The following is a 9,219-nucleotide window of genomic DNA, read 5'->3' as shown; positions in this document are numbered from 1 at the left end:
TTTGCGACTGGGAGGTGCAGTTGTATACTGGGAGGTGCAGTTGTTATACTGGGGAAGGTGCCCCAACCTTCAGTTCACCTGGGCCATCTCTAGCACATCCCTCACCTTCCTGGACCTCTCAGTCTCCATCTCAGGCAAACAGCTTGTAACTGATGTCCATTTCAAGCCCACCGACTCCCACAGCTACCTAGAATACACCTCCTCCCACCCACCCTCCTGCAAAAATTCCATCCCCTATTCCCAATTCCTCCGCCTCCGCCGCATCTGCTCCCACGATAAGACATTCCACTCCCGCACATCCCAGATATCCAAGTTCTTCAAGGACCGCAACTTTCCCCCCACAGTGATCGAGAACGCCCGTGACCGCGTCTCCCTCATTTCCCGCAACACATCCCTCACACCCCGCCCCCGCCACAACCGCCCTAAGAGGATCCCCCTCATTCTCACACACCACCCCACCAACCTCCGGATACAACGCATTATCCTCCGACACTTCCGCCATCTACAATCCGACCCCACCACCCAAGACATTTTTCCATCCCCACCCCTGTCTGCTTTCCTGATAGACCACTCTCTCTGTGACTCCCTTGTTCGCTCCACACTGCCCTCCAACCCCACCACACCCGGCACCTTCCCCTGCAACCGCAGGAAATGCTACACTTGCCCCCACACCTCCTCCCTCACCCCTATCCCAGGCCTCAAGATGACATTCCACATTAAGCAGAGGTTCACCTGCACATCTGCCAATGTGGTATACTGCATCCACTGTACCCAGTGTGGCTTCCTCTACATTGGGGAAACCAAGCGGAGGCTTGGGGACCACTTTGCAGAACACCTCCACTCAGTTCGCAGCAAACAACTGCACCTCCCAGTCGCAAATCATTTCCACTCCCCCACCCATTCTTTAGATGACATGTCCATCATGGGCCTCCTGCAGTGCCACAATGATGCCACCCGAAGGTTGCAGGAACAGCAACTCATATTCCGCCTGGGAACCCTGCAGCCATATGGTATCAATGTGGACTTCACCAGTTTCAAAATCTTCCCTTCCCCCACCGCATCCCAAAACCAGCCCAGCTCGTCCCCTCCCCCCACTGCACCACACAACCAGCCCAGCTCTTCCCCTCCCCCCACTCCATCCCAAAACCAGTTCAACCTGTCTCTGCCTCCCCAACCTGTTCTTCCTCTCACCCATCCCTTCCTCCCACCCCAAGCCGCACCCCCATCTACCTACTAACCTCATCCCACCTCCTTGACCTGTCCGTCTTCCCTGGACTGACCTATCCCCTCCCTACCTCCCTACCTATACTCTCTCCACCTATCTTCTTTTCTCTCCATCTTCGGGCCGCCTCCCCCTCTCTCCCTATTTATTCCAGAACCCTCACCCCATCCCCCTCTCTGATGAAGGGTCTAGGCCCGAAACATCAGCTTTTGTGCTCCTGAGATGCTGCTTGGCCTGCTGTGTTCATCCAGCCTCACATTTTATTACCATTAGACTATGACTATGTCTCCAGTTATAGTGAATCATTTGACAGGATGGTCACACTTCAGCCTGCATCAAACAAAAAATTAACAAGATGTACATGGATGCAGGTATGTTCTGTCAATATTGGCTCATGCGGATTAGTTAGTTGACCCCAGGCATCTTCCTCAACTGAAGTATCTTGCTAGATGGAGGTGCCTTTATAATGGTGTTGAGTGTTCTATACTGTAGACCTCTTTACATTTATAGCCACGAGTATATCCATTGTTCTGATATTGTGTTTTACTTTCATACATCTTCTGGAAGTGACCTACAGTTTTTCAAATGTAGTATCCTTTAGTGATGTTGGGACATTGTCTATTGTGAGTCGATGCTGTCCTTCAGTACTGAAACTATTTGTTTTAGCATCAGGTAATGGTGCTCAGACCTGTCACATGCTTCTCTGTCGTGTCCATGCCTTATAAAGAAATGAACAGATTCTGCGATCTTCTTGAGGCAGCCTTCTCTCTCAGGGCCTTTCTATGAGTCTTTTTGGTTTCTGCCGCCATTAGAATCTGAATAACTTTCCCAAAGTTAAATTTTCCTTGGACTTCAAAAATCTAACAAAGTTTCTTTTTTTATGACTAAAGAATCAGTATCAAACACAACCCTCTGACAATGTTTCAAAAAGAATTGTGACAACAATTCTGTTATAAATTTCAAAGATTTATATTCACAGTTTTTCACTCATCTGTAAAGGTCATAAATTATCTGAGGAATGATCATTCAACCATAAATGTTAGCTGCGATTTCTCTCCACAGATGCTGCTACGCCTGCTGAGCTCCTCCAGCAACTTCTATTTTTGTCTCAGATTTACAGCATCCATTGGTTTTTAATTAATTTATTTATGTTGATTCTTCTGGAAGCTAAACCTCTCTGTTAAATCTTGTTAACCAAAGAATTGCATTTTATTTTCAAATTCAGGACGAGTTTAGAAGAGCCCGAAATCCCTGTTGGTTTGTCTGTTCTGCAATGTACCTACTGAATATAATCTTATTAACATGCTTCGCTTCAGTCGTTATGTTTAATTTCAAGCTAAGACTTTACCTTAAGAACCATTGCCTCCATGAAATCTAATCTTATGTCTTCCATGGACCTTCTCTGACCTTAAATCTGCAAGGAAGCATTATATACTTTTCATTTCTGCTCAATGTGTTGATTAAATTTATAACTGTGAAGTTGTTGGTAAATGGTACTAGGTCAGAGTGGGTTGTCTGGTTGGCACGGATAAGTTGGACTGAAGGGTCTGTTTTTGTGCAGTATGACTCTATGTTTTACAGGTGTATTATTTCAATGATGCTTTAAATATACAAATTTTTTAGTTTTGCATTTGCCAATGCTATTTCAAATTGACCTGAGACCCTGCTAGATACTGTACAATGGCAAAGTTGCAGTATTTCATTAATTTGCCAAATTTTTAACTCCACGTTTCTATACTACTAAACTGAAACTTTAAATATGCTGGCTAACCTATAATACTTTCCTGCTTTCATCTTTTTTAAAAACCTGTTTCTTTCTAATAATGTATCTCTGTACAGCTTACTTTGTTTCCCAACTTCTTTAGGGTATCCCTGCTGTGTTTAATGGTTAAAATGTTGACTAGTCATCTCTTCCAGGTTTTTCCAGCTTCTTCAACCAAGCTGATGTTTCCTGCTTATTCATCAGGAAAATTTACATCTCTCTATCTTCATGGTCTAAAACACCAAACACTTCCTTCCACTCAAGAGTGGTGACTCCCTCATTGAGGTTGTACAGGACATTTGATGAGTCTTCTTTTGTGGAGTCCTGTGCCCAGTTTTGGTCAACCTATATTATAGCAAGGATATTGTTAAGCTAGAGAGAGTTCAGAAAAGGTGTACCAGGATGTTACTGGAAATGCAGGTTTTGAGTTACCGGGAGAGAATCGGAATTTTTTCATTGGAGCACGGGAGTTTGAGGGTGACCTCGTAGAAATTTATAAAATCATGAGGGGTATAGATTAGGTGAATGACAAATGTCTTTCCCCTAGGGTGGGGGATTTCAAGACTTGGAGGAGTATTTTTAAGGTGAGAGCAGAAAGGTTTAAAGAAGACATCGGGGCAATCTTTTTTGTGGAATGAACTTCTAGAGGAAGTACTGGATGTGGGTATTGATACAATGTTTAAAAGTCATTTAGATAAGTACATGAATAAGAAATGTTTGGAGGGGTATGGACCAAGCGCGGGTAGGTAGGACTACTTTAGTTTGGCATTATGGTCAGCATAGGCTGGTTGGACCAAAGGGTCTGTTTCCATGCTGTATTACTCTGTGGTGCATCTGCTGCAGACCGTGGCAAAGTGGTGGAGGAGGCTCGGCAGCGCAGGTATCATTGGCGAGCTGGATCGAGGCTCAGGCTTCTTTTTCAGTTGTATTTTTTGTCATTTTTATTCATAACCTATTCAAAATAGCGTCAGATTGTGGTGACTGTCCATCAGTTGCTCCTAGCCACCAGTGAATTTCCCACTAACCAACGTGGCATGATTGTAGAGTCCTTATCCTCTTAAATCTTTAATTTTTCCTGGCTTCCTTGTTCTGCGAGCCTCATTTAATATTTCTTCAAATTTGCTCATTCTCACTACAAATAAATGCTATGGCCTTCCCAATTTGGAAGCCACAGTTAAAATTTATTTTCTCTCTTTTCACTGTTCCTTACAACACCATTTCTTAGCACCGAGGTAGCCATGTTCAGAAAGTGAGATGAGAACTCTCTCTTACACTCTCCTTCCTTTTTGGTTTCTGTTCCTTTCTTCATACTTTTATTTCTATATCCTTAGGGGTCACTAACTTTTCCTCTTTTTATAATTTATCTTTGCGATGTGGGCATCACTGGCATGGCCAACATATTTTGCCCATCTCTTGAACTGAGTATCTTGCTAGACCATTTCTGATTTGTAATTAACTGTCAACTACACTATTGTGGACCTGGAGTCAAAAGTAGGCCAGACCAAAGAAGGATGCCAGGTTTCCCTGCCCAAAGGACATTAGTGAACCAGGGAAGTTCTTTTTTCCAATAATTAATAATTGTTATCATTACAGTTTTTAATTTCCAGATTTTATTAGTTTAGTTTAAATTTCACCACTTTCCATGATAATATTGAAACTCCTGCTCCTACAGTATTAGACTGGGCCTCAAGTCAGTGTCATCGCCAATGCACAATCTCACTTCACTTCAGTTACTTGCTCCTGACAGAGACTTTTATCTTGAGTTGCCTGTATTTTCTATGAGACTAGATACTCTCTCTTTTCATACTCTTACTACAACATTTCTTAGCAGCTTTTGAATGAGATTTTGCTTTTGGCATGCTGAGCCCTCCCTTTTCCTGCTTCCAAGGCCACTGCTGTTTCTTGCTCCCTTGGTAAGCATGACTCAGCTACTGACTGTCTTTTCTTCTAAATTTATTTTAGGACTGCAGCAACTTTTCCAAATCCTTTAAAACTTGTCAGTTGTATTGCCTTGAAGCACAATGGCAGCACCCTGGAGTTCCTCTTCAAATCAGTCAGCATTCTCATTTGGAAATATAATGCTATTGCTGAATCAGGCTGGAACACTGCCTGACAGCACTGCGTGGGTTTCTTCATAGCATAGAGTTCAGTGGTTCAGGTAAATTACACAACTGCATATCTTCAGAGTCAGTTAGGGTTGGGCCAGCAATACCCACATTCTGTGGGTAAATTTAAAGAAAAATTGAACAGCTTTGTTCTAACTTTAGAATTGTATTCTGATGGTCTGTATTTTCCCACTAGATATGTTTAAATGGATGGATTTCTTAATTCCACTTCTGCTATATAAAAGGTAAAGATAGAGTAAGGTCATCATAGTCTTACCAGGCCATAAATTATTTTGGTTCTATCTTACTGGGGGATTGGACACAGTCTGTCCAGTGCAGTTTTCATTGCTCGGCTTTAACGTGTGTATGTTGCTGTATGTCAGCAGAACACAGAATTTTTCAAATCAGAATGTCAAGCAAGATTGGTTTTGCTTCTGAAATAAAAGCAGAAAGTGCTGGAGAAACTCTGCACGTGCAGCAGACTAAAGAAAAGTCATATCATTCTCAAAGCATTATCTTTCTCTCTCACTCCACAGATGCTGTCAAATGCTGAGGTACTCTCTATTTTTATTTCAGCTTTCCAGGATCAGCAGTATTTTGCTTTTGTTTGAGTTTTATTTGCATAAGAACACCTTAATTATGCCATTGATAGGACCAGGTTGAAGATCCCATGATATATGGCTCTGTCACAGAAGATCACAAGAATTATTTGCCCTTGATACCTACTGACAGAAAACACTGCCATTACTGTTCACTGCAGTGAAGTGCATAATCTAAAAATAAAAAGAAACCTGCATGACATTTGTTACAAAACTTGATATTCATCGTATAGTTTGATACTTATGCTTCACTTTGAAAAAACAAATAAGATGTACATCAGAAATAACTTCTGAATAATTTTTATTTTTTTTCAAATATTTATAAACTTGTGTAATTATCTTAAACTGTTATGGTCATAACAATGGAAAAATGGACCTATTATCACATTTTAACACAAAAGGACATTCAATAGTTTCTTATGCCCCTGATGCATAAGAACGCTCATTCATTAAGTCTTGACTGTCACCTTGCAATCATAATCACTCAAATTCAGTAAATGATTCTCTCATTGACAAAATAACACACTTGGCAATTTGGCCATGACCATTTCAACAAAGACAATAATAGACTGAAAACCACAACAACAATATGAATAAGCTCTGGCATCCATATAGCAGATGGTAGGCAAGAGGAGAGTAGATCCCCTGCAGTTTGGTTGAAAGCTGTATCTTTAAAATTTTCAGAAACAAAACTTACAGCTTTTTTTAATTTAATGAATGTTATAAAAATTATGATATTTTTTGTATAATCCTTTAAATTTCAAACACACAAAAAGCAGTTAATCCCTACATCATATGTGATTTACTTTATCAGATTGCATACAATTTAGGACCAGTGTGCAACTTTTAACATTGAAAGTGTGCATTGAAAACATGTTTATGACAACAATCAAACAGATTAAATTACTGTCCATTTCACGTTAAAAAAGAACTAGAATATTTACTTTAGTTTTACATTGAAAATATTAAGTTGCCCATTTATGATAAACACAAAAAAGTTTAAATCTCTTCTTCCATTATAAAATTACCCTTCGCTGTTGAAATAGGTTTCTTATAAAGTTAAACGTTTGGCTGGTTTCCCATTCAAAAAAATTGTTTTGTTTCTTGGGCTAAATTCTGATGAGGAGAAATTATAAAAATCAAAACAAACATTCAGAGAGTTGGGACACTGCCACAAGCAATGAAAGAGTTAATGAATCCTTTGGATAATTCCTCAAAAGAGAATTCTTGTGGGGCACTGAGCAATTGAGTGAGATTAAACAAAATGTACAGGAAAAAAATTGCAGAGATTGAATGGGCCAAGAAAACTACTTGGGCACAGTAACATTGTGTAATTGATCAACAGATTTCAATATTGTTTACTGTACTATCACTTTACCTTTACAAATTATAGAAGTGACTCAAAAAACTATAAAGATCCAAGTTTGTTTTAATTCATTCACAAGAAGTGGGCATCACTTGCTAGGTTACATTAATTTCCCACCCAACGGAGTTTTAAATGGGAATAGTCGAACATGTATATTGAGAGGTGTTTAATGATAGCTGCCAGCCTTCAATAAATTCCATGCCTACTTTTCTCTAAAGAAAGTAAGAGACTATCTTTTTCTTTGTTTCACCTTCATTCCAACGACTGTAGGGAAATCAGGTGTTCACTCCTTTTTCCACTTCATGTTGAATTACAGAGAAGCATTACACATATAATGCAGAAGTTAGGTCAACTTTTGATGGTTAATATCATCACTCATTAAACAAATCAAAAATATAATATTACATCATGATCAGAAAACAACAAAAAGTAAAAGAAAGACTTGCATTCATACACAGCTTTTCAGTGTTTCAAAGCGCTTTTCGGCTAATGAAGTAAAGAGAATACTTTTCACATTGCTACTATATTTATTACGCAAGCAATAAATACACCAACACTTCACACATTGTATTTACAAAGTAAACAAAGTTACAATTGAGTACTATTTTATTTTCCAGCATCATGACATTCAAAAATTCAATACTGCAAGATAGTTATGTAGCTTTTTTGTGTAATAACTATAAGAGCCTGCTTTATATAAAATGTAGAAAACGTAAAACTAGTATATCATTAGGGCAGTTAACTTAAACCCTGAGGGAATGTTAAGATTTTTTTCTCTACATCAATGAAAGTTACACCACACACAGAGATTTGAATTGGTAAGGTGTTTATCAACAGTGGCACAAGAGAGTGATTCTACAGTAACCAGGATGTTAGAGTATCAACCTGACAAAGACCACCTTCCTGGGGAATTATAATCTACTACTGCACCGACCTTCACAGGCATACAGTTTGTGAGACATTAGTCAGAAGACCAGAAACGCAAGAGTATTTCGAAGTCTCTTGTTTCAGTACAGGGTACTTTCTTCCAGCTATGTCACAGGCTATGTATGTATCCATCATGTCCTTCACTCATCTCACGGGAAATAAGCATTTGGGAATCAACAGAGAAGCACGTCGCTGACGAAAATGACTTTGTGTGCAGTCTCAGTTAAATTCCCGCAGGTCATGGATATATCTGTCAGGTCCTTCACTTCATCTCATATGAAATAACCAATTGAGAAGTAATAGAGTAGCATCTTGATGGTGAAAATAATTTTCAGTGTGGACTCAGCTGAATTCTTACATTGAAGTGAAAGGAAGATGCGCACTGTCATTGAAATCTTCAAATACCAAGCGTGTTTGCAGTAGATCTTTAGGTGCATATGTCTCCTGTTTCCAGACCAATGATTTCAATGTCATGGCAAGTTTTGCCGTTTACATATTCACCATTGGATTCATGATTATACAGACCTCCATGTACTTCTGTAATTGAAGTTCCAGTGCAAGAGGTAGAACGCAGGCCCTCTGAGTGGGTCAGGCTGTTTCCAAACTGAATGTTGTACTGCATCCAGTGACGTCTTAAAATAGTTTGAACCTGTCAGACGAAAAGCAAAATTTCCACATCATTTCAGCTGTGTCACAGGCTACGTACATATCCATCATGTCCTTCACTCATCTCACTGGAAATAAGCATTTGGGAATCAACAGAGAAGCATGAACCTTTGCTATGATGTCTCATCTCAATCTTTACAGAATAAATAGGAATTGGTAGTTCTATTTATTTCAGTTTGGAATAGATCAGTTCAGATGCAGTTCAGTTCACTGCTGCAGCCATCAATGTAACTTCGAGAGTGGTTCTCCAGTTATTAAGAAGTCACTACACCATGAGGTGGTACACTTTGAATCTCCATAATAACAGTACAGTCTTTACTTTGTTTTAATGTAATGGGAAAAATTGACTTCCGAAACTGAATATCATACTTTCGTAGTACAAACTTCAGGGTTAAAATGGGAAGTCAAATCAAGCATTTTTTTTTCTTGCAACATCTGTGGAAAGGGCAGCAGACTTAACATTTCGAGTCTAGTATGATTCTTCTGAAAAAGAGTCATATCGGACATGAAACGTTAATGTTTTTTACCTTTCCACATATGCTTCCTGACCTGCTCAGCTTCGCTGGCACTTC

At 39.7% G+C, this 9,219-nt stretch overlaps 1 protein-coding gene across 3 annotated transcripts in view; it reads right to left on the bottom strand.

Moving 5' to 3' along the window:
* Nucleotides 1–5,981: 5,981 nt before the first annotated feature.
* The window catches only part of LOC125453984 (calcitonin gene-related peptide type 1 receptor-like), an 80,448-nt gene continuing 77,210 nt past the window's right edge, over nt 5,982–9,219 (bottom strand). For all 3 annotated transcript variants that reach the window (XM_048534204.2, XM_048534202.2, XM_048534203.2), the window contains one exon: nt 5,982–8,630. In XM_048534204.2, the coding sequence (XP_048390161.1) occupies nt 8,409–8,630 (222 nt within the window). In that variant the 3' untranslated portion in view covers nt 5,982–8,408. The remainder of the gene's footprint in view (nt 8,631–9,219) is intronic.

The sequence above is a fragment of the Stegostoma tigrinum genome, chromosome 7 (genome assembly GCF_030684315.1).
Source record: "Stegostoma tigrinum isolate sSteTig4 chromosome 7, sSteTig4.hap1, whole genome shotgun sequence".
Classification (NCBI taxonomy): Eukaryota; Metazoa; Chordata; class Chondrichthyes; order Orectolobiformes; family Stegostomatidae; genus Stegostoma; species Stegostoma tigrinum.
The sequence above is the reverse complement of the archived record's forward strand: the minus strand, read 5'-3'. Positions and strand labels throughout refer to the sequence as shown.